The following is a 24,992-nucleotide window of genomic DNA, read 5'->3' on the forward strand; positions in this document are numbered from 1 at the left end:
TAACATCTGTAGAGAGGTATAAATGTATGCAGAAACATAAATGGCCCTCTCAGCCATCTGACTGCACCGAAGCAAGCTTTCCCCCGCAGGGTGATTCCAAGTTTTTGAACGGTTGCGGATCTGAAAGAAAACAGCCCTCAAAATCCCAATTTCTAGCATCTTCACATGTGTTATCTGTTTGTTTCACAAGTCAAATTGCCCTGGCATAGATTGGCCTGTTAGCATCACATTAAGGTAAAAACCTTTAATGGAAACTGTTACTTAGGAAGTAGGATGATACATGGAATACCACAAAAGTGACTGGTAATACACGACCCTTTTAAAAAAATATATATATATATATTTGAGTCATTTCAGGAGCAATTCATGTTTATTTAACCTTCCAACAAGACAACAAGAAGAATTTTCAAGTTGGGTTATAAAAAATAAAAACACATGTAAAATTAACAGACTTTAACACTTTAACAACAAAGAAATAAAAACAAAACAATGGAGTGTTATTTTCACATATCGTAACAATATGTTTTGGGTGCAACAAATTCAGGTAAACTCTGAGGACTCTCCTGTGCAACCTGACCTACCTACAGTACATTAGGTAAGAAGTGAAGAGAAGTATGAGAATGTTTCTTCTCTATTTCACAAACATTGGATTCATTATGTGAAGTCAAACTACACTGACTGGACAACAGACTCGAGCAAAAATACTTTTTGTAATGCCGCTTCAAGAGTGACTTTTACATGACTGTGTGTCACATAATTTCATCTAAATATTCTTTTTTTTTTTTTAAAACTGTTCGTCTAAAATAGCTTCCACAGAAATACTTGATGGATGTAGCTTTAAATTACTTTTGCTTCATCCAGCTCCCTGACTGAAGATAACAAGGTCCTTTTTTGTTAAATTCTCGAAGTTAATATTAGACTCACATTAATCAAATTAATCATGATTAAACTGATTATGTCCACTTTAATTCATTAGTCTTCTTTGGGGAAATCTATTTTACAATGCTTAAAACAAGCATTAAGAGTGCTGACAACTATATCTAAGTACTCTGTTAGAGCCAAAAGACAGAAGTTAGTTTCCCGCCAGTAAAAATTGGTCATTTGAACTTTTTAACACTGTAGGATTACTTCATGTCGAAAGCGATTTGACACAAATGTCAACCGGTATTACACAAAAAGGGGAAACAGTGCTGTTACTCCATCCTAACTTTGGAATGAAAGTCAGTTTGCTGCTGTGTTGCCGTCCAACACCATTCTCAATATAACAAAAAATAATCAAATGGAATCAAATACATCCAGTCAGTTCGATGGAGAGACATTTCATCAGTCTGTCTACTGAGATCAAGAGCGACTGAGTTCTCCGGTTGAGACTTCCTCTTCAGCTTAGTCGTGCGCCCACCAGCACATGTAGCGTTCCAAATGTAGCCTTCCTTAACTTTAATTCTGAGGAAAACGAGACAAACGTACAAAAGGGACGTGTTAAACTAACCGTTTTTACAGTACGTTGTGATTTAACAGCGTTAGAACGACTGAACAACAGTAAATCTCACCTCTTTTTTTACATTTGTCCCTGATGAAGGTGGCGGAGAGGTTGGTGGACTGAATTAGAAGAGGAAAAAAAACAAGTTAATTGCATATCCATGTATGGTTTCAGCCTTACCACCCATCATCACCTAAGAAACTGTGTGATGACGTCGATCTTTCAGCTCCGTCGCATCTCAAACCGTGTGAGACGGAGTGATTGTGATGTCAGTTTTTAGGAATTTCGCACTGCAGACAGGTCACGATGTGCAACAAAAGGCTAAAAATGTTATTCAAAGTTTCTCTTTTTTCTATCATTTAAAAAACTGTGTCGCCGACAGACGGTTTGTTTCGGACGATCCAAACTACGATCGGACAGGCGATCGAATGCCAAACGAGAGCTTCATACGTCAGCGTGGCCTCCCTTCTGGACACGATGTAAACTGTGTGCAACACTGATTCAGGAGATTACAGTCATGAAAGGGATGAGCTGTCTTCGATAGGAAAAAAAAAAAAACTCCCACAAAGTCCTCCCACTGAGGCATTCTTCATTTACAGCCTCAATCATTGCCAGTGAAGGCCAGATCATAAAAAGAGTGGATATGTGTGTTCCACATCCGTATTAAAAATCAATTCAGCAGCAGCAGGACGACTAACGTGAGCCAAAACAGGGGAATCGGCACATAAACACACCAGACTCAGTGTCTGAGGGCTCCGACTGGGAACAAACAAAGGAAATAATGATTTATTGTCTGAAAACGGCCATAAATATCTTGGTTATGCTCAGATGCTCTTACGACATTACAGTAATTTCTCAAATCATGTTTACTAAATACAAGTGCAATACATGTGTCCAGAACTAGAAAGAAAATAGAGGGAAAGACAACAGACAGGCAGGCAAGCAAAGCAAGACAGAAAGAGAAACTGGAGCACAGAGGGGAAAAATCAGCTTAGACATACCTGCCAACGTGCCTGGAGGCGTTCTCGAAAAACTTTGTTTTAGAAGCAACACTGCAGAAGAGAGAAGAAAACTGACATGTCGGTAAAAGAGATTTTTCATTAAATTTTTGGTAATCCAATACTCGGCAAGTGTTGTTTGCTAAGCGGTTTTATAGCCTCCATTTCTCTCTCTGTGATTCCCTCTGGGTGTTACATTTAAGGGATAGTTAACCGTGAAAACCAAGAGCAGCTGTAATGTTTAACCGTCCTTGTAAAAAAGACAGGGAAAAAAAAAAAAAGACGTATTGACATTTTATAGCAGGAAAAGCACAAGTGTGAAAAAAAACATTGGTTGTGGAGCGTGAAAACAAAACGATGAGCTGGGAGACCCTTAAATGCTTCGTAGACCTGAGAAGAACTGCAGTCAGGTTCTCTGTGGGTTCATCGTGACATAGTTCATATGTTGGTACTGATTATAGTCTTTTTACTCTTCTTGAGGTGACAGAATTTAACAAAATAATCATCTCCTTGGCTGCACTTGGCTTCCGTAAGTCAGTAGCACATCTGGCACAGTTTTGCCTAAACTTGGAGATCTTGATAAAAAAAACAGCAGATCTAATATTTATTGACCCTTTCTGCGTTTGCATATCTAAAATCAAGTCTGACGTTTTGTGTTGAAAAGGTGGGGGACATTAAGAGCTCAGGTGGTAACACTTTTCAACATACTGCGTGTGATTTTAAGTCATTTAATGGAGCGATCATGTGATGTCACCATAGATTATTATCAAAGAACCTGCACTCTGAACACAAACCTCGATGCTAGAACAGAGTTCACGAGTCAGAATCAACCGATCGTGACTCGAGCATCAGGTTTAAATACTTGTGTGTGTGATTTAAACTGGGATTAGATTATTTCTGTTCTAATCTATATTCATTTTAAAGCAAACAGATATCAGAAGCAGCTTTTTTTTTAACAAACTATGCTTTTACAAAGTGATGGGGACAAAACCAGCTGATTGGTTGGAACATATCTCCAGCATCCCCAGCGTAAATGACAACTGCGTCTAAAAGTAACGAGGTGAAAAAGGTGGTGACAGACTTCTCTATCTCCAAAGTGCACTTACTAAGATGTGGCCGAGCCCTCGCTGCTCGCTGCACTCTGGGTCTTTTGTTGAGCGGGGGACCTTGAAGGGGGCTCAGGAGGTCTGACCGGGGGTCTGCAAATGGCTTGTTTCTCTGTGGACCTCGTTCTGGTCAGACCGTCAGAATCTCCTGGGGGAAAAAAAAACTAAAAAACTAAAGCTTCATGCAACGACGTCCGAGAAAAGACAGCGATGAAGGAGTTTTTGGAATAAAACTGTTAACGGCAAAATTAAAGACAAATGGCTGTGATGTCCTGCATGTTTTAGATGTTTCCCTGATCGGTGTCGAGGTCTGCTGAGCAGGGAAACATCTTCATATAGGTTAAAAAACACTTATAGTAGTAGTTATAATAACAAAAGATCCATATAATGCCCATCTTTATTGGGCAAACTTAAAAATCAGCAAAGACTTTGTGTCATAGACCACGTTATCACCAGAAACGCTTACATAGCACTCGTCGGATTTAAAATTTCTTACCGAGACTGTCACCTGCGAGGAAAAGGTTAAAACCAAGACTTTGTTTCAAAAGAAATGAAATGGTAGAAAGCCAATTACAGATGACTAATATTTAACTAAAAGCCAGAGCATCACGACTGGCTCCACCATCACCTCCACCAAAACAACAAACAGTCTGACAGTACATGCAGGAGAGAAGAATGATTCTGAATGACTGGACGGGGCCGTGAAAAGGAAAACGAGCAGATGAAGTCCTGAGGAGGCTGCCTGACATTTTCTTTCCGCTGGACCATTTTTTTTTAAGTCTCCCCACATATCTCAGCAACACATGCGTTTCATTTTCTGTCCCCTTGTAACTCACTTTTTTTTAGCAAATTCTATGAAACCGAGAGAAATGTCTTTTTCTTAGCAACAGATAAACAAACAGACGGATCATCATACCTTCCCTCATGGCTGACGTGCCCTTCGTTGATGGTCTCCGGCCCTGGAAGGATGGCACTCTGCTCACGTAGACTGCAGACTCCCCATTTGCAGAAGAATCTGGCTTTTGTCTCATATCATCCACCTTTCCGACGTCTGCTTCCGACTGCCTGTCCTGACGGTTAGCCGGTTTGGGCAGCAATGCTAGTCTCGGAGGAGGTTCTCTTGGGACCACAGGTTTGGTCCTCTGGAGGGGAACGGGGTTCACAGAGACCTCCCCGTCCTGGACGGAGCTGTCGTTCTGGCCATCTGGTACAAAGACACAACACGGTGATTAATGCAAGGTACTGGCGAGTGGGAGGGAACAGCTACACCTAAACATCCAGATTAAAGTCGTGATGTTGATCTGTTGATCGAATTTTCATCTATGAGATAATACGAATCATCTTCAAAGTCCAAGGTCACATGATAAACATCTGGCACAGCACCTCACTGGTTAAAGACGACATGAAAACTATCTGTTGATGAATGATGAATTTAAAGCCCATATCATAGTTTGGAGTAATCATACAGAGATAGTTTTTTTTTTGGCTATACAAAGTTAAAAACACAACACGGAGAGAAGCAGCAGGCGCTCCGAATTTCTCTGCCGCAGTGTTATGAAAGGATGGAGACACACCCACTTAATGAGGGGTTTAAACAGACAGAAAATTACATGATGTAGCCAGAAGCATTGGGGGGGAAAAAAGACTAATGTGAGATGAAAAAAATGGAGATTCAGTTTTATTTGTACTTGAATAAAAAGTATTAACAATAGAGGAAGACAATGAAAAGATTTCTGATTTGACATTCGTAGACAAACACAAAGAATAACTCCATGTTTAGGAATAAGTAGTAATTGTTAGCAATGGTATTTGATGAAAACACACACGTACAGTAAATCACATTTTTCTGCACTTCAGAAAATGTTAAGAAACGACCCTGCAGGTGTGTTTGGGAATATTCCCAAAAAAAAAAAAAAAAACCAAAAGAACAACATCAGAAAAACATTCAGCGCTGACAGGATGGGATAATGATGAGGATGATGATGACAATCAGACCAGGGGCTGATAATTACTCTCTGTGTGCTGAAAGTGGTCGTGACTAAGAGCTTGAAAAACACGAGGTGGTCGCTTGGAGATCGTGATGGGCTGCCGCTTCCTCGGGGTGATCCGCGGAGGAGGGATGGGCGGGGCGGAGCTGTCGGGCATATTACTGAAGATCTGCGATGGCACACACACACAAAAAAAGTTACAGTTAATGCTTTGGTTCAGGAGCATCACTATATAGTCTGTAACTTGGTAGAATGAATGAAATTATACACATGAGAGAGCAGGAAAAAAGACAGGCAGGCAAATAAAAAAAAAAGCATTAAAGGTCCCATACTGTGCTGATTTTAAGGTTCGTACCTTTATTTTGGATGCTTACTAGAAAGTGTTTGCATGCTTTCATGATCAGAATATATATTATATAATATATAAAATCCTCTTTCTCCCAGTGGTTCGAAGCTCCTGTGCTAGCTGTGCAAACACCAACACTCCCCCTGGCAGTCTGGCTATCTGCATGGCTAACTGAGCTAACAGGCTAACAAGAGCTTCTGAACACAGTGTGCATTCCTCTGGGGACTGAGCGCTCTGATCACAAAAGACATGAAATCCCACTCTCTAAAATATGGGACCTTTAAATCTAAAGTTGAACATTTGGGGAAAAACACTTATTCATTTCCATGAGAAGACTGACAGCACTCACTTGTCTGCAGACGGCCTGAAACGTACCTTTTTGTAGTCCTCGATCAGAATCTCCACGACAATGTTTTGGAACTTGATATCCAACATGGCCGCCACAGTCTCCTCCTTCGCCCTCAACAGCGTGGGACCGAAGATAACCGCCATGTTCGAGGGCGTCATCAGGTTGTCCTCACTGTGGCTGCACACGCTGTGAAAGAACCATCAAGTCGACTTGAATAAAAAGTAACTGAAATGAGGAACAGGGCGGTGACACATTAACTGAGCTTATTTCCAGGCGAGAGTTAATGATGAATCCCAACAAAGTATGCGACTGTAGCACGTACTTGACCAAATGTTTGATCAGCATCTCCAGCATCTCTCGGTTCTTCTCCGGCAGTTTGTAGGTGAGCGAGTGGATTTCAGTCAGTCGAAAGTCCAGATTGTCGGACTCTGTGACACAAAGACAGCAAGAAGTTGAACGTGAAATGTTTAAAACACGTTACGGAGTACAGCACAACCGCATGCGTGCAACAGAATCAGAGAGAGTCTCTCGAACAAAAGGCAGTTAAAGGTTGAGTCTCCGCTCAACTGCTGCGTGACATTTCCAGGAACATGAAGCCACCAGTTGTCTCTTTGTACGTCCTGACAGAATGAGGCTGACACTATTAAACTTGTGTGTGTTCTCTGATTTACAGTGGCATTGTGGGAGGGATAAAAACAAACAGTGGACTCAGATTTCTTTTATTGTCGTCCAGGCTGAATTTGCGCTGCCTGTTAAAACTGCTGAAGGTGCAGCCGGCCTGCACAGCATTTATGTACAAATCCCTCTTTTGTGTCTTATATCCAGGTTTTTTGTTTTTTTTTATCCAGGCAACTAACGATTATTTTCATTGTTGATCATTTTGATCAGTTTGGTCTCTAAGATGGTGCGATATGTCAATCAGTGTTTCCCAAATGCAAAGATGACAACCTCGAATGTCTTGTTTTGTCAGTTTACGATCACGGAAGAGTAAAGATTAGAACGTTTTTTGTTGGAAGAAGCTGGAATCCGAGAATTTCCAACTTTCCAAAGCTTCTGCGTCAACACCTTAGCTTCTAGTCTAAACCCTCTAGCTGCACAGCTAACTGAGCTAACGAGCTAATGGCAGCTATAGTTTGCATCAGTTAGCATCTTGTGATACGCTGCCCCCTATTTGTTTGATTTTGACAGGAGGCCAATTCTTACATACTGCACCTTTTTTAAAACCAAGAAATCAATGCACACACGATTATCTTTGCAATGTGGACTTCAGGTAGTACGACATGAACATACAAGCATGCAGTGGAGATACAGTTTTCCCTGTTGCTCGCTTACAGGTGAGGACATGTTTTAGGCAAAAGCGCATATCAACTTGCAAACCCTTCCTAATGCCATGTCCGTTTCGAAAGGAAATGCAGCGGCACTCCTTTAGATTTTGAGGGGAAACACAAATGTTAGTTGGAGACATGTTTGAATGATCGGTCTGGATCAGAGTCAGGATACTAAAAAGGAAGGGAAGAAAAGGAGAACACACACAAATCAGCGCCGGATATTTTGTTAAAAAAAAAAACAAAGTCTTACTTGCGGCACACATGAGGTCTCTGTGGAGGCTGTAGGTCATCAGCGGCTCAGACAAGCTCCTGCAGATAAACACATGCGCTTGTGAGCGAGCGGAGCTGCGGTGCGATGTAATTCACCTCATCAGCCAAAAAGGGAAAAACAAACAAAACAAACAAAGCAGCACTCACTCGTCACACAATTACACCAGAAAGCACTTAGAGAGCGCAACCTCTGTCAAAGGCTGCATCTGTTGTTTTAGGCACAACAAAGTGTTTCTATCTGGATCCTGGTTTGTAGAGAGAATTTCAAATGAGTCCGACTCGTCACAAAATACATTCATGATTACAATTTCGACATCGTCACCAAAAAAGCAGCCACAGATCTGGACCTACGCAGGGTTATACGTTATTTTCCACAAATGTATTTTGTGTCTCCTGCTCACACACACACACACACACACACACACACACACACACACACACACACACACACACACACACACACACACACACACACACACACACACACACACACACACACACACACACACACACACGTCTCCTCACACTCGAACATACCTTAGATAAAACTTCAATGCACTTGTGATGGTTTTAATGTCCCAGTCGCTGCTGTGGAGATCCACGTCTCCTGGGTTTGTGGGGTCTGCAGCGGACCAAAAAACAATAAAATGTAATACATTTATGTTTGATTTTGTATATATAGATTAGGATTAAACATGATCAAAGAATAGGCCTTCTTCGTGGAAGACATTTTTACTTGGAGGAATAACACAGGTGTAAATAAGAGGATTAATAACGGCATAATTCCATTTAGCTGCAGGGTTCAGCGTCACACTGTCATGTCTTACTGGGACACTTACATTATATAAGTACTATAAGTATAAGTTATAAGTACTACCTGTGTGTTTCCTACTCTGGCAAGTCTAAATTTGTGTGGACACAAATAAAATTTAAAGTGACTACGAGGAACTTTTCAGTTTTTGTTGACTCTGGCGCCCCCTGTGAACAAAAGTGTTCAGAGCACCACCATCTCATTTAGTAAAGATCTTGATCTGGCTGTTTATTTGTTCTGGAGGAGAGTGAAAGAGAGAGGCAACGTAGTCTTAACACTGTTCTTCTTGTTTGTACACAGCTGTTTGCAGGATGTATGGGTGAGTCAATATGTACATTAAGATCGGCTATGTTACATTATTAACTGCAGAACGTGACGGTGATATGAGAAAAACTTTGTTTTAGTTCTGTTCCGTACCACCAGACTACTGTGCAGCTCCTCCCCTCAGGCTGTGAGACTCCTAGAGGCATTATAATGAAACTGAGACTTTTTAATAACCAGTTTAAAGTTCCCTGTACTATGTTTAACATAGTAGTGCCCAAACTTTTCTCCCCTTGAGGACTAAAACTGAAACTTAATGGTGGTCCACGGTCAAAAGCAAATGCCTTGTGATCAAGATGCTAAATTTTACTATACGGAAGCCTGAAGAGGCAAGTGAGAAAATGTTTTTCTAAATCTGATTTAAATCGTTTTTTTTTTATCATGTAAACAAAAGTTTTGCCAGAATAACCTTTGAAACTTCCTTTAATTCCTCTCAGGGCTTTCCGCATTGCCAAGATCCCAAGTTCCCTGAATTGACTGACTTCCACATGTCATTCTGCCCGCTGTGCTTCTATTATAAAAGGTTCATAATGTAATTATTCTGTCTAGTCTCCACACACTCTGGAGGGAAACAAATCTCACTCTTTGGCTGCTGAATGCACAAATTTGCTCACTGGCTAAACAGTTTCTAGCACAGGTTGTCTGCTGTTTGGTGCTATGCTGGTAGCACAGCGGGGATTTAGAGCTTTTTGCATTAAGACACTGCAGCCTGTTGCATCCCAAAATGATGCCACGTCATGTAAATTGAGCTGGAAAATCAAAGAAATGTGTTAAAAGACTCTACTTAGCTCAGTTAAATTGAACTTAAAGGTGAGAGCAGAGCAGGGTGATAATTCTCTGCGAGTCAGCCGGTATGAGCTTCATTTAAAATATAGAATTACTTCAGCGCTGAGGCCATGAAAAGCACGAGCGCTGCGATTCAATGACCTGCTGATACTTCCCCATCATTCACACACCCAGGCTTAACAACACTTGCAGAACCGGTTGTGTTCTCGGGCTAACCCATGCGAAGAAACGCAGCAGATGGACAGATGTAGAACGTGTTCGCAGGGTTATTTCCTTACCAAAGAAGGCATTTAAAAGCTTCTGCACTTGGATGTTGCTGCCAACCGTTCTGTACACTCCTTCTTGTGTGACTCCTAGAAGAGAGGAGGGGAGGTTAAAAAAAAAAAGGGAAAAAAGAAAAGGGGAGTGTAATCTGGACACGTACAGAGCGGTGGAAATGTACCACATGTGTCTCGCAGCAGCCAGAATTAGGATACAGATGTTCCTGCCTGATTACGGATGTTTCATGAACCACTTAAGTTTGAAACTATGCAGCAGCTGTCTGTGCTGAGTCGAAATACATGTTTGGGGACTGAGTGTCTAATTCCATTCCTGTAAGGTGAGTCAAGTCGTGAATGACTTTACGATGGGGTTTGAGATTTTGAGCTTTGACGTTTAAAGAAAGAGAGAAAGAACGAGTGAGTGAGTGAAAAATGATTCTTTAAAAGACACTAAAACAGATCAGACGGCGTGTGATAACGACGTGATAATCAAAAGTCTGTACAATCCCGTGCAGACCACTTCTCTCAGATTACTAGTTGCGATGAGGGCGTTTATTCCCTGACAGCAGCCTGCAGGCAAGGCATCAACATGCAACCTACGACTCAAGTATGCCCCCCTCAGGGAATCAGACAGTACTAAAAAGACAGCCGGGATGAACTTTACCTTTTGTTTCGATGTAGTTGATGCACTTTCGCACAAACTTGAATCCGGTCTCGTTCAGTTCCACTGTCGGGGGGGAAAAAAACAACCGGTAAATAGAAGGCGAAACTTTGAATACAGATGTTTTCAGTGACCGGTGTAATGGTGAGTGACTTACTTTCGGCTTGCTTGTGAATTGGGGAATGATAGATCTGAAATGAAAAAAAAAAAGGAAAAAAAAATGTAAAAGGAAAATATGTGGAATACATCTGACCTTCCTCCAGCGTGATTAATGAACGCGTCATTTGAAAAAATGAAAACGAGGGTGGGGGGTGGGGTGGGGGGGGGAGGAGAACGCTGGATGGTGGCGGGAGGAGACAAGCTGCATCAGATGACATGAACATGATGATGCAGGAGACAGAGCAAAGAGAGACGAGGAGACAGAGGGCGCGATTCGTTAACTGGTGGACGTCTAACTCAGGGACGGCAAAGTGGAGTCACGCTCAGGGACCCGTCAGCAGGGAGTGTGAAGCGTCAAATATCACCATCACGCCCTGTCACTGATTTGCACCCAAGAACACAACGGCTGCTTCTTTATCCTCTGCTTTTGTTTTTATCTGTGAAGGAAAGTTTTTTTTTTTCCTTTTTTTCAATTAAATAAAATCAGCTGACACGGTAGCTTTGCTTCAGAACGGAGAAATCTGTCAAGAGAGAGCAATCACAGCTTTCTTTCCAATTTCTGAAAGATTGTTTTCGTTTCAGTGGCCAAAAAGAAAAAAAAAGAAAACGGTCAATATGTGCCACTGCTTAAGCGAGTTTGGAGATGAACGCGAAAAGCATTTTTCTGCCTTTTTCCAACACTTTTATGCCAGAATTTGCAGTGGAAAGTGCACGAAGAGAAGCCTCGGAGCGATCCGAGAGTTTTAGCATCACATTTGCCGTTTTGGCACGTAGAGCAGGTTCAGGCATGTCAACTGCCTCTCGGTCTGGAGATGTGACAAATTTGCCAAAAACAGAGACTTCTGGACCTCAGCAGACTCGAAAATGGACCGGCTGGCTGCGCGTCGACGTCGGAGGCATCGGCCTGGTTTGTCTTCCAGAGCTCCTGAGGATGTTTGTTCGTCGTGGACACAAAACCTCTCAAGCTCTGGTCAATATGTATGTGAGAAGCTGGAACCAGCTAATATTTGCAACCCGACAATTAAACTGTTATTTAACCAGATGCTGATTACTTCTCTTAAATCGGCCGACTGGTTCAGATCCGGTGTCTACTCCTGTTGAATAAGTGCACGATGAAAGGGAAATGATACTTGATTAACACTGTCCATTACATTTACATGAAATGCTTTCAAAGCAAGCAGGGTATGAGGGAGTTTCAAAGGATGCAGAATGTACAGAAACACGAGACAGCGTGCACAGACATGTTGCACCATGAGGCCCTTATACACCAATATGAAGTTTCCCTCTGACTGCAGTGCTGCACTGTATAATGTAGCTATTCAAAAAGGCTAATAGAGTGTCGACAGAGTGGTGGAAGAGATTATTCTGAAAGAACATAGAGGCGAGTGACATGGCCTTAAAACAACATCGCAATATTTAAGGCTATACACACGATACAGCTCTCCACATTTTGAAATGACCTCATAAATGGGAGGACTGGGTGACAAAGTCAAATATCACAATATCTTTAAGCAGATATCTCGATATTGCAACAATATTGTAGCGATCACCACGGGTACTTTTTAGATCAATCATCGTCATTAATGTGAATATTATGACTGAAGTAGAACTGAAGTAGATTGAAGTAGAACAATCTGGTAAGTACAGAAAGTTATATCACGTCAATGCTGCCTTCAAAACCAGGAGAAGACAACACTTTGACCATAAACAATACACAGTCTCATCATTATTTTACAGCAACATAATAACTGGATCCTAGTCCGGACTGACAGCTCAGACACTCTGCAGACACTCTGCAGACCCCACAGCAGTGCAGCAGCAGGATATTACTTGTGAATATCTGGGCGCGGTGAGCGGAGAAGCTCTTGTGAAATGAAACGCTCATGATAATACAGAAGTCACGGGGGAAGTTGCACAGGAAGAGGGCACTAAAAAAGTGTGCCTTCTGTTATTTTCACATCCTGTGGCGGTGACGGTTTGTTTGTTTTGGCCACGGCTCATCAACGAATCCGTCTGATATGGAAGTTGTCCGAGCGTAGACAGCAAAAACTGAAAGACCAAATATTGTTCCGAAGAGGATTTAAAGACCGCTTGAATCTCACTAGCGAGGCAATTTTGAAATGTCATCATCTCGAAACTGCTGAGTGCAGAGACAGACTGTCAGATTGAGCATTTGGCACGTTTAACACGGAGGTTTCAGTTAGCGACTAAACTTGACGATGAGAGCCATGATGATGTGAACTCAGGCCTGCTGTCAGGGTCTGTTGAGATTGACAAGGAGCCGTAATTTTATCACTGAAGCGTAATGTGCCTAACAAGCTTCGTCTTTTACACATCTGTGACGCAGAAGCCGGATCGTGCCTGCATCCTGCGGTGCATAACAACTGTTAAATATGAGCAGCCAGTTTTGATTTAATAAAACTGTTGACTTGCTGTTGTTTCATGAAAACAAAATGAATGAATACCATTTAAAGCAACGCTCTGCATAACAAATCATAATGATTTTTTTTCATTTGTTCCAGAGTTCATCAGAGTCTGTTTAGTTTTTTGAAGCTTCTTCTCCCCCCAAAAAAGCAGAATTCAGTCATCATCTACTCACTGTCATCCCGATGGAAAGTCAAACAAAACAGTGTTACAGCGTTCTCCTAAACAACTGTAGTAGTTGTTGTTTTAAAAAGGTTAAAAACAACTGAAAGTAGCATAAAGTGGCTCCATACAGCTCGCCTGGTCTAATCCAAGTCTCCGGAAGCTTGGAGATCCAGAGGAGATTTAATAAAATGTTATTTACGCCCTCTCGCTGTAGCTGCTGAGCTAAAGAACAGTACAGAAGAAGGTGCTCAAGCTTGACCGTGTGTCGGGGGTTTAATAAATGTCTTTTCAAATCAATTTGGAGACTTGATTAAGCCCGGGAAGCTGTACAGAACCACTTTATGGTTTGTTTTTAAGGTGTTGGGCTTTTTTTCTAACATCTTATAACAAGTCTCCTTCTACTTTACTGATTCAGGAGGATGCTGCAACGCTGTTTTGCCGTCAAGCTCCAGAAATGTTTTGCGGACTACGTCATCTCGTTTGACTTTCCATCTGCATGGCGGAGGAGTAGATAATCACTCCGTTTTGATTTTGTCCTTTAACTAGCTCCAACATTTATAATTCTGATAACAACAAAATAAATTGGGCGTGAAACTGGCGTGGGGTTTTGTTTTGGGGATATTTTAAAGCGGTTTTCACAAACGTAAAAATCAAGGAGAAGAAGAGAAAGGAACTCACAGGCTCTTTTCCATCCATGGCCTCCATCCACAACTTCCTGTCTCCCTCCGAAAGAGCCTGGAAAGTGACCGGCGCGTTTCTATGGAAACGGTGACAAACGCCATTAGAGAGGCAAATGTTGCAATTCCATTATCCAGTAACAGGATGTAATGCTTCGGCACTGTGAACATTCAGCTCCTTGATCACACATTATTTCGAGCGAACAACCGTAGACAAAAATAACACAGCAGGAAGAAAGACCCCTTGAAGTAACTGATTAAATCCCATGATGTGTATAAATGAAGAGAAGCGTCGAGAGATGATGAAATTCAACTGCTGCAATCTGTCTGCGACAGAAAGCAACGACGTCTGCTGCCAAACTTTGCAGCTTGTGGGCGACGGAATCAATTGTTAACTAAGACAACTGTGCCATGAGTTTAAAGCTCCGTCTGCCAACTGCACCAATCAACTAACTTTAACAAAATCTTTAAAAACTCTCAAATAACTTTTTTAAAATCAGCTTCAACAGTTTAATCCACGACATCTATAGGAGTGATGCTGGGCGCCCGCGATTTTAAGAGCAGAGGAGGATGTTCGCCCTGCAGGAGTATTCACCGCTCTTTCACTCATAGGGAGGTCAAAGGTCAGGGTCAGGTACCAGCGCCGGGAGCACTTCAGGGACACTCGGGTGCACTTAAATCAACCTCGAGCCGACTGCGTTATCTTCTAAACTGGGAGGCACTGCCATCTTCAGTGTATCAAGCAGCCTGCTCCTCATTATGCAGTTTCTTTCGGCTCACATGCTCGCCAAATTAGTTGCTCAACATTCACAGACACTTTCAAGCGCTCGATGCATAATTCAAGCAGCTCTTAAACCTTTAAAAAACTCCCTGTCCACGCTCCAAGTATTTTCCTCAGACTTCAAGAGACGCGACGGAGCCGCCCGTGGCTCGAGTGTCGATTAAAATGCATTTTGTCAACCGAGCGGACCTGCTTATATAAATATGAGCTTGTTGTTGTTCCTCCCCCCCCCCCTCTATCAAAATCATGGAGTTTACCATCTGCTTCCATCAGGGATTGTTTGGGCTACAGTCCATTATGCCCTCACACCGTGTCCTCGTCGGCCACCTGCTCACCTGTTTATCCCACAAGGCTTTTTTTTTTTTGCGTTGCCTCATCTCACGCTTTTTTTTGTTTGCACTTTGCTAACCTCTCGTTGGTTTCCACGTCAAAGCAGAAGCGCTTGTCTATGGACTCTGTCTTCCGACGGATGCAGGACTTCAGTGTCAGCTGCGTGGGGCCCTGGGGGGGGGGAAGAGAAGGGAAGTTGGAAAGCAGTCGCCATTTGTGATGGAGGACAATCTGATGAAGACTTTTTTATAATAGAATTCGTAAAATCTGCCCATTTGGAAATAAATGGGAAAGTGTAATGATTTTTTAGCTTCTGATTATAAAACAGCTGTTGTAAGAAATGGAGAGACCTAGAAGTTGACAATGAATGGATAATTTTCTTTGTATTTGGATGTTTGAATGTTGTTTTATTGAATGTTTTAAATTGATTTTTTTTTTTTTTCTGATGTCCCTCTGTAAAATGTCCTTGAGTGTCCTGAAAGGTGCTTTGTAAATAAAATGTATTATTATAATTGTTATTAATAATAATAATAATAATAATAATAATAATAATAATAATAATAATAATAATAATAATAATAATAATATTATTATTATTATTATCTGTACCCATAGGGTTTGGTCTCTGGTGAGGAAAAAAGAAGGAGCACCTCTAACAATATCACGTGCAGTAAGAATAGCTAAGATTGTTGATTTTTTGCCAAACAAGTTGGATGCTGGGTTCCAGATCTGGGCAAAGAAAGGATTAATAACCATAAAGCAGATGTTTGACGGAGAAACACTTAAATCATTTAAGCAATTACAAGATAAATATGGATCGTGTTCTAAGGATTTTTATAGGTATTTACAATTGAGGGATTACCCTTTGTCGCACACCGAAAGCAACGCTTTAAAACAACCATCACCTTTAGAACATTTTCTGGTAAAATGTATAGAGGAGAATAATAAGAAGAAGACGGTATCCAATATATAGAAACATTTACAAACACATTTCTCGGAAAATTCTTTAGATATAAAGGAAAAGTGGAAGTTGGGAATGAATGTTGTTATTGAAGATGAGGAGTGGGAGGTGTTGTGTGAGCAGGGTCATAAAGTCACTCATAGCCCAGTGTGGAAGGAATTCAATCGGAAATGAAAAATGAGATACTTTAAGACACCCTCTGTTACATCAAATGATGACAAAAAATAATGCAAATGTATGCTGGAGGAAATGTAAACAGATCGGGGACCACACTCGCATCTTCTGGGATTGGATTCTGGGAAACAGAAATTCAAAACATTTTGAAAATTAAATTACCACTGAACCCATTACATTATATACTGGGTTTGACTCCAGGGGAAGATATAGGGAAAAGGAAAGTCCAGCTATTACAGATATTCCTACTTGTGGCGAGGAAATGAATAACCCTGTCCTGGCTCAGGCCTCTACCTCCCACCCTTCAACAATGGCGAGAGGGACTAAAGAAAGTTTATGTAATGGAGAAGATAACTGCAAAACTTCATGTGAAAATGGACTTGTTTTTGGCTTTGTGGGCCCCCGTCATCTCCCACTTTGGATGGCCAGACAGATGAATTGGTAACAGCTTGTTGTGAGAAGTTATGTCTGTTTTTGTCATTTTGTGAGGGTCGCTTGTCGAATGCACTTTTTCCCCCCTATTGTCTTGTGGGATGTCCAATTGTGTATTAGATCTAGATTAGGGTTTGTATGTTTGCCGAGACACTAATTGTTCTTTGTTTTGTTTTTTGTATTTTGTCCTAAATGTATTGTTTTTTTTTGATATGCATCATTTTAAATAAAAAAAAAAAACAGCTGTTGTGAGGGAATAAGAAAGTTTCTAAGATGGAGGCCAACGTACTTCCACAGACGGAAATACAGATAAGAAATAAGTCGATAATTTCCTGTTTTTAACAACCTTCATAGCCGTTCGAGTATAGATCTCTGAGTTTATGACGTGCATTTGAATGCGCCATGAAAACCCTGTTGGCGTCCAGGCGCTCTGCCGCACTAAGAGAAGTAGATTACAGAGTTTGCCCCTGAATACACCACAGAGTCCCTGTTCCTGTGGCAGAGGACAGAAAGCAGCATAGCGCTACGTCACTATATTGCATCATTCCCTTTCGGCAGATCACCTGTTTAGTTGTAGTCTTCTGCTCACAAGGCACCATGACCAGCCGTCTCCCCTCCTTGTGATATTTGACATAATATTTGACCCATGACACGCCCAAGGCCCCTGTTGGGACAAAGACAAACAAACAAAAACAAAAACTGTGTCAGATCTAATCGGAGGGGAAGGGCTTGCACACGTTTCGAGCTTCTGTGTGAACATCTTACACTTCTCCTGACAGTACAGATAACCCTCCATGGGCAGAAAGCTGTGCATTTTGCCAATCTGAGAGGGGTGCTTCATCCTTTTCATCAGCTCCTCCATCTCCTCGCGAGTGCTCTCATAGTTGTTTCTCGTCTGCAGGCACAAACCAGACGGCACTTGAGAATCTCACCGACGCCCGATTAGAGGTTATCAAATCTCACTAATGGCGTCAATCGCTGCCAGTAACGCCACTTACATTCTGCAGGCTGAGCTGCAGTTCCTGCTTGTAAGGCATGAAATCACGAGTCATCTCCACCGTCAGGTTGTTGAGCGTCAGAACGCTGTGAAGAAACGCCAGCACCTGTCCGACCAGATCCAGAGTGACATACTTCAGACAAAGGAACAGCTGACGTAAAGAACGCATGACTGGCTACAGGGATTGTTTTAGCTTGCTTCTTTATATTTCCTCAATCTTGTTACACGGCAGCAAAGAAGCAGAGGAGGAGGAGGCGGAGGGCGGCACTCACCGGCTCCACCACGTCAAACTTCTTCCTGTCCTGCACCTGTTGGATCTGGTACACGTACTCCACGGACGATTCATAGAAGTTGACTCGCTCTTTGTCCAGGATCTCATCAGCCTGTGGGGAATATATAGAAAAACAAGGAAAGTTCAAATAGCTGCCTGTTTTTGTCACTCTTATGTGACAATGGTTACTACGTGTTGCACTTCACCTCCTGAAGTTGAGTCTCCTTCTTCTTGGCAGAGAGACTCAGGTGTTTGTCCACCTGGGAGTAATATTTCTCACTGTCCTTCTCAAACCGCTTCTTCTTTTCCTGCACGACAGGTTGGAAAGATTGCGGTGGGATTAAATCAAGATGGAGTTTGTTTGGCTGAAAGACAAGTCACTGAAAACAGTTTTTATGCAATGTAAATTTGCTTTCATAATAAAAATCTTGATGGTATTGAGTCTGAGTAAATACTGGATTTTTCAGGTTGATCAAAAAGTCTAAAGTTAGGGATAAATGGTAGAAACGGTTAGCTTAAAGCGTATAAAGAACTAACACATGCACTAAATGAAATAAATGACATAGCTAAAAGCCAAAGGATAAATTAAAAAAGAAAAAAAAAATCAATATTATGGCTGCTAATTTGAAAATAGTTTGAATTAACATCTAGTTCGGCTCCTTGGCTCACTGTCGTTTCCTTTTCTCGGATGTTGTTGATACCCTCGTCTGTCACGGGGAAAACGTACGATTTTTCAAAACCAGTCCATCATTTTGTTGAAATTAACAAATCTTGTTTCTAAACTGTGACAACATACACGTACGGTATGTCTGAATATGCTGCAGCGTTTGTAGCATGAACTAATTTTCCAAGTAATTCATATTTCAGGGTCTGTAGAGCTTATTAAGAGTCAAATCATCAAGCGCTAAACCAAAGATTTTTACACTCTTGAAGCCTCATCACATCTAAACTGCGGAAAATTAAGTTTCCAGACCTCGTTAATGCCCGCAGCAATCAATGTTTATAGTCACTGTTGATCTTGTCAGCCATTTATATTAACTTTTATTCAATTTCTTGATTATGATTGTTCAATGTTTGTTTATTTACAACAGGAGACAAACAAATAGGATGACGGGGTTGAGTTATTTCAAGTATTAAAAGGACTGTAATATATTGTATTCAAGCATATTCCTAATAACCTTGTGACAACACAACAGTCTTGACAGTTTGGGGGAAATGCCTGTGTTTGATAAGCAATTTTCCCCAAACTGTCAAGACTTGTGTATATTTCCATTTTGCAGATTGCATAAACATGACCGCAGCAGCGAGCGTTACGGAAAGGGGCTGAGTTTAGAAATCCACCGAGGGGAAACAAATCTGTCTTGATCACTGGAGCAGAACTAAAAAGAAAATCAAAATGTCGCGCTGAATAATCAAGGTGATTAGAGTTTCCTGATAACTTTAAAAGGCGAAATGAAATGTTGGTGAAGGAGCACACAGGGGGTCAACTCAAAAAACGTGAGTTGCTCCAGCGATCGAGACAGATTTCCCATTCAACTGAACAGCTGAATGTTCTTCCCCAGGTAAACGTCTCACAAGTACATATAAACATGATTTGAGGAAGCAGCTTTTAACATCCTGTTTGGTCAGTGCAAGCAGCTCAGAAACGTGTTTTCTTGTACAACTATTTGACTCTCCGGGCACAGAAACAACGCAGTGATCAGCGCTCCCAGTGCTGACACACATCCGACTTCGCAGGAATGAGCCACACTTCACTTACGGAGCAGAGGACTCGGCGCAAACACACTCACTTTTGTTACTCCGATCTGCTCCTTTCTGAACTTCTCCAGCGGCTTGATGAGCAGGTCGGAGGCGTTCTGAACCTGGAGAGGTGAACAGGGAGCAGCTGTTACCGGCGTGCACTTCAGAATGCAATACACACACACACCACGCACTCTTTGACACAACACAGACCTGCATCCAGAAAACCCAGTCGGACAAGAACTGCTGCTCCCAAAGTCGTGAGTTTATGACCGAAGTTTAAGTCAAGAGGACGAGACGAAGACAAGAAGGTTGTGCGAGTTCATGATTAATCAGTTACTATCACACCATTTTGTTTTTTGCTTCCCATAAGTGCTTTATATTTGTTCGTGTGCACGTTAAAGATCTTGAAAGTTAAAACACACCAACAGAAGCTCATCTCTCCCACAGAAAACACGGCTCCTGAACGCCTCGTCAGTAGTCCCACCTTTAATTCAGTGACTTTGTGACATCACGCTACGTCACCATGTAACACATTTGCGGAATTTAGTTTGGCAAGTAAGAATTGATTCAGCGCAGCTGCTCTGTTGTTGTGAGCGGTGCTGGCTCAGGTGTGTGTGAGACGACCAATCAGAGGAGCCTTGGTATGGGGGGGGGGGCTTAAAGAGACAGGAGCTAAAACAGAGCGTTTCAGAGAGAGAGGGGGAAAACAGAGCTGCAGCACAGGACAGTATGAAAAAACTGATGTGTTTTTTTAAAACGTATTCTAGAAGTAACCCAAAATGTAATTATGAACCTGGAAAAGGAGCATTCTATGTCTCCTTTAAGTCTATAAAATGTTTAAAATAATTAATTAATACTGAAAATACTTTTCATTTACTGCCAAAGACAAAGAATAGCAGCAAATCCTTACATTTAGTTTCAAATTATTTTTGGACATACAGTTGCAGCTCTACTGTCGGAAAGAGGAAAGATGAAATAATAACAGCGTGGAAGCGTAACAACACGGATGAAAAAAAAATGGAACCATTTACAAAAAAAAGGGAACAGAGAGAACCGAGAGGGGAACTGAGAGCAGAATAACGAATAGCTCTCCGCTTCACAAGGTTGCGAATCCACACAGATGGTATCTAGGTGTTCAGACGTGTTACGATAACATACCAAAAAACATAAACAGATAATGATCTCAAGGCGCTGTCTCCACATCATAACAAAACAGATAGTAAGAGATCTGTGCCAATTCGTTTTCATCCAAGTGGTCTAATCTTTGGAGCCGGATGTCTTGATGCGGCTTTGAACGTCTAATGAGGGGGTCAGATAGGATGCAGAGTCGGCATGGAGGAAGTTGATAACCCACCAGCATCATCCTGTCCGTCTCCACTTCCTGCAGGAGTCCGGCGAACTCCTGGAACGACTGTGCTACGGGGGGGAAAAAAACAAAAAAGATGATGACCAGAATAAAGACGTTGCGCATTATTATGTTAATTGTCTTTGGCACAGGAAATATCAAGAGCGAAGCACACTTCCTCACACATATTTGTCTTTAACAACTGCTGTAACCATTTTTTTTTTTTTTTCCCCACTGGTTCCTCATCTTCAACTTGTGAGAAATCAGCAAGCAGCTGCCAAAAACTTTGCCTCTCCACTGAGGTCAGGAGGGGAGAAGGCTGATTGTGTCAGCTTATTCTGTTGTAAAATGTTTTAATTTCCCATGTGGTGTTAGTAAACAGGGGGGAAAAAATGCTGGAATATTGTGCAAGCAGCCACTTCATCGTCATGACTTTAACAATCAGCAGATATAAATATACGTCCAGATCATCTTACCGATGTTTATCTCATCGTCTGTCAGGGAGTCACCGATGACGTCGAACTGGAACATGCTGAGAGTCTGTGAGAACTTCTGCACCGCCACAGAATAGCCTGTAAAAAAAAACGATCAGAACCTTATGAAACCAAAAAACAAACTGCAATATATGAGATTTTATCGTTCTTGATTCAACGCTGATGAGTGTGATTGAATGAAATGGAAGAGCAGTCCAGGGATTATTGTAACTCCGTGTGGTTTTCCTTTTTTTTTTTCTTGCTCTGGTAGGAAAATCAGAAAGTATGAAAGATATCCTTGGCAGGGTTCAGCCAGCACGACAGCAGCCAACGTGCAGCCTATGTGATATATCATGCCAGCTGTGTCTGGGATTTATTATTGAAACAACACAGAGACTCTCAGCTCGACGCTGAAGGGAATTTTTCGCCTGAGGAACTTACCGTCGTCATATTTTACATCCCTTCTTTGTCGAACTTGATCCTCAAATTACTTTTGAATATTTCTACCATCAGTGAAGTTCAGTTTAGTGTGTTTATTTGGATTCTTGTTGGGCTGCAACTATCAATCGTTTCTACTGTTGATTAGTTTGTTTGGTTCATATGGTGCGTTTACTGTCACAGAGGAGGAAAGAAACCAAGTAAATATCCACCTATAAGAAGCCCGAACAGAGAAGTTTGAGTTCATTTAACAGGCGACGACTAAAATAATTCAAAACAATTTATTTTTGCAGCTTTTGATTCTTGTGCAGGCAGTTTGTCTCACAACATTTCCAGCTGGAGATGAAAAAAAAATATGAATATATCTTAAGTTTACCCAAATAAAGTCTTTCAGATCGCTTCTGAAGGGAACTTTTGCCTGAGGAACTTACTGTGGTCATATTTTACATCCTTCCTTAGTGGAACTTGATCCTCAAATCACTTTTAAATATTTCCCCCACCAATAAAGTTCAGTTTAGTGTGTTTAGTTTGGATTCTTTTGGGCTGTAACCATCAATCGTTTCTAATGTTGACCAACTGATTACTTTGTTTGGTCCATACGGTGCGTTTACTGTCACAGAGGATTAAAGAAACCGGTAAATATCCAAATATCCACCTATACGAAGCCTGAACAGAGAAGTTTAGAGTTTATTTCACAACATTTCCAGCTTGGGGATCCAGACTCGAGATGAAAAAAAACAAAAAACAAATCATGAATATCTCTTCAGTTTACCCAAACAAACAATCAGCACTCGTGACCTTCTGCCCATTATGTGGGCTGAATACACAGAAGGACCCTCGACACTCTGCAGCAGCACCACCACGGCACCTACAATGACACTTTCTGTATTCGAGGTGAAAAGCTCGTCAACTGCTGACTTGGACCTCCTTACTGAACCCAAATATACACACATCTACTGTGAGCTGTGAGTGGCTGCGGTCCATTCTGTCACTACTACAACTACAACCAGCAGCAGCAGAGGGTGACACATCACAAAGGGCAGAGGGGGGTTAGTGGGTGCAGGAGAGGACAGCTGTCATCCTGCACATCTGCACCAGATCTCTGGCTTTTCAAAGCAGGCTGTGTGGTGTTTCTCCCAGGGGAGCACTAGCACCTCCCTGAACGCCTCTCCCAGCCACCCACAATGATCCTGAAGGCCCTTCAAATTAAAAAGAAAGGCCCCACTGATGCTGATCCTGAGCCGGATCCTGTCAGCTTCAGCATATCACTGTATTTACATGGTACCAAAAGAAGAAAAAGAAAAAAGAAAAGACAAACTCAGAACAAGAGAGCTGAGATTTTCCAGCAGCCTCACCTCTGATCGCAGAGATCACACTGTTGCCATCTTTTATCAACTCTTTGAGAAATTTGCTGGTCCTCTCCAGCTCCACCTCGTAGCACTTGAGCGTCTCTCGGAACTCGGGACTGTCCAGATAGCAGTCGCTGAACTCCAGAGGAGGATGCCCCATCTTCTGACCGACGGGCTCGTAAAGACAACAGGAGAAAAAGCAAAGTGAGTTTTTGTTTCCAGGGGAGCCACGCAGTCCTACACTCGACTACCGCACGCTGCTCATTGCTGCTCAGTTGTTGAGGCGACTCTCATCTGTGGAGGGCAGCAGGAACCATGGTGTCCGTGGGAGCCTTGCGGAGGCAGCTGCTCACTCGTGAAGTGCACTAAACAGTGACGAGGTCCGGACCGCGTTCACTTCCCCCTTTTATCTCCTCGGACGCGGCTGGTTAAACTCTAATTCAATTGAATCGTGCTCCTCTTTGCTACTTTTTCCTTGTTGCATTGTCGTGATTAGGGGAGAGCGGCTAGAATCCCGCCGGACGCGTCCCATTCCGAAATATGTCACCCTTTCACCAAACCCTTCCTTCCGTCCTGGCATCGATTTGAAAAATTAATTTTAATCCATACACGTAATATCGCGATGTTATACCTCTGTGAACGCGTTACTTAATGTGTCTGTTTACAAATAGAGATGTTTAACATCCTCACGTACAACAATTTCCCAAAGAGCGTGACGCAAACCTAAATGGGACGAGACCAACTGGCTACGGACTCACCCAAAACTTCCCCCTTTTCCACACCCAGGAGGTTCTTAAAGGGGCCGCAGCACAGCCAGGCGATTATGTCGATTCTGCTGCATTCAAGTGCTGTTGGAATTCGTAAACTCATCAGTGAGAAATAGCAATTATATATAAAAAGCCTGATGATAATATCATTTTCAGAGTGATGATTGTGTAGCCTACATACATCTCAGTGCAGATCGATACACTCTTTACAATAAAAGGTATTAGTCTTGCACATTTATATACATACAGTGCAGTGGTTCCCAATCTGTGGTTCAGGACCCCTAGGTGTCTTTTTTTCTCTAAGTAAAAGTACCTGAAAGACTCGAAGTGTCAGCCATGATGAGAGCTGGTCTAATTCTCTAAGTGCTGAGTGTCGCAGTTAGCATGGGGCACTGACTGGACCATCCTATACAGAGGGAAACTCTCCTTCACGTCCTTCCTTGACCTCATGACCTTTTCTGTCAGGGTCGAGGGGAAAGTCCGTCAGAAAATAACACCAAAGCCGAGGAGTGGGAAGATACATTTGAGGAGTCACAAGTAGAAGTCACAAGTGTTTGTTTTTGTTATTTGAATACTGGTACACAATTTAATGTTCATTTTTCCCACATTCTCAAGTTGTCTTTCCTTTTTTTTTTTTTTTTCTTGTGAATTATTGGATTAATCCAAGTCCTGAATTTGTAATAAATAAACTGGTTGAACTGTTCACAACCACGAGACACATGCAACCCTTGGTGAGGTGTTGGACGTAGAGATTTTGTTTGTTTTTAGGGATCACAAGCCTGCGAGGTGTCCGGGTACACCT

General features: G+C 42.0%; 1 protein-coding gene across 3 annotated transcripts; it reads right to left on the bottom strand.

Moving 5' to 3' along the window:
* Window positions 1-351: 351 nt before the first annotated feature.
* Window positions 352-24,155, bottom strand: ophn1 (oligophrenin 1). 3 transcript variants are annotated; one of them, XM_030437731.1, is made up of 24 exons: window positions 23,430-24,155; window positions 21,640-21,735; window positions 21,173-21,234; window positions 19,866-19,937; window positions 18,282-18,383; window positions 18,077-18,187; window positions 17,806-17,910; window positions 17,573-17,702; window positions 17,371-17,471; window positions 15,320-15,411; window positions 14,131-14,209; window positions 10,862-10,895; window positions 10,708-10,770; window positions 10,062-10,136; window positions 8,403-8,487; window positions 7,846-7,904; window positions 6,590-6,695; window positions 6,294-6,453; window positions 5,597-5,741; window positions 4,501-4,788; window positions 3,585-3,732; window positions 2,482-2,532; window positions 1,551-1,599; window positions 352-1,443 (listed from the first exon to the last, which is right to left on the bottom strand). In XM_030437731.1, exons 1-24 carry the CDS (start codon window positions 23,581-23,583, stop codon window positions 1,438-1,440), a joined length of 2,373 nt encoding a protein of 790 aa, XP_030293591.1. In that variant the 5' UTR covers window positions 23,584-24,155; the 3' UTR covers window positions 352-1,437. The 3 variants fall into 3 exon arrangements, with proteins under 3 accessions (XP_030293591.1, XP_030293592.1, XP_030293593.1); XM_030437732.1 differs by having other exon boundaries at window positions 3,585-3,729; window positions 23,430-23,583; XM_030437733.1 differs by lacking the exon at window positions 2,482-2,532 and having other exon boundaries at window positions 23,430-23,583.
* Between the last annotated feature and the right edge of the window lie 837 nt (window positions 24,156-24,992).

The sequence above is a fragment of the Sparus aurata genome, chromosome 13 (genome assembly GCF_900880675.1).
Source record: "Sparus aurata chromosome 13, fSpaAur1.1, whole genome shotgun sequence".
Taxonomy (NCBI): Eukaryota; Metazoa; Chordata; class Actinopteri; order Spariformes; family Sparidae; genus Sparus; species Sparus aurata.

What these genes read in the sequence shown, in the direction of transcription:
- ophn1 (XM_030437731.1), bottom strand. Translation starts at nt 23,583, where the DNA reads ATGGGGCATCCTCCTCTGGAGTTCAGCGACTGCTATCTGGACAGTCCC. An exon ending in CTGATCAAACATTTGGTCAA is followed by an intron (nt 6,454 to 6,589) that starts GTACGTGCTACA and finishes GTTCTTTCACAG; the next exon opens with CGTGTGCAGCCACAGTGAGG. An exon ending in GAGGGCTCGGCCACATCTTA is followed by an intron (nt 2,533 to 3,584) that starts GTAAGTGCACTT and finishes TCTCTTCTGCAG; the next exon opens with TGTTGCTTCTAAAACAAAGT.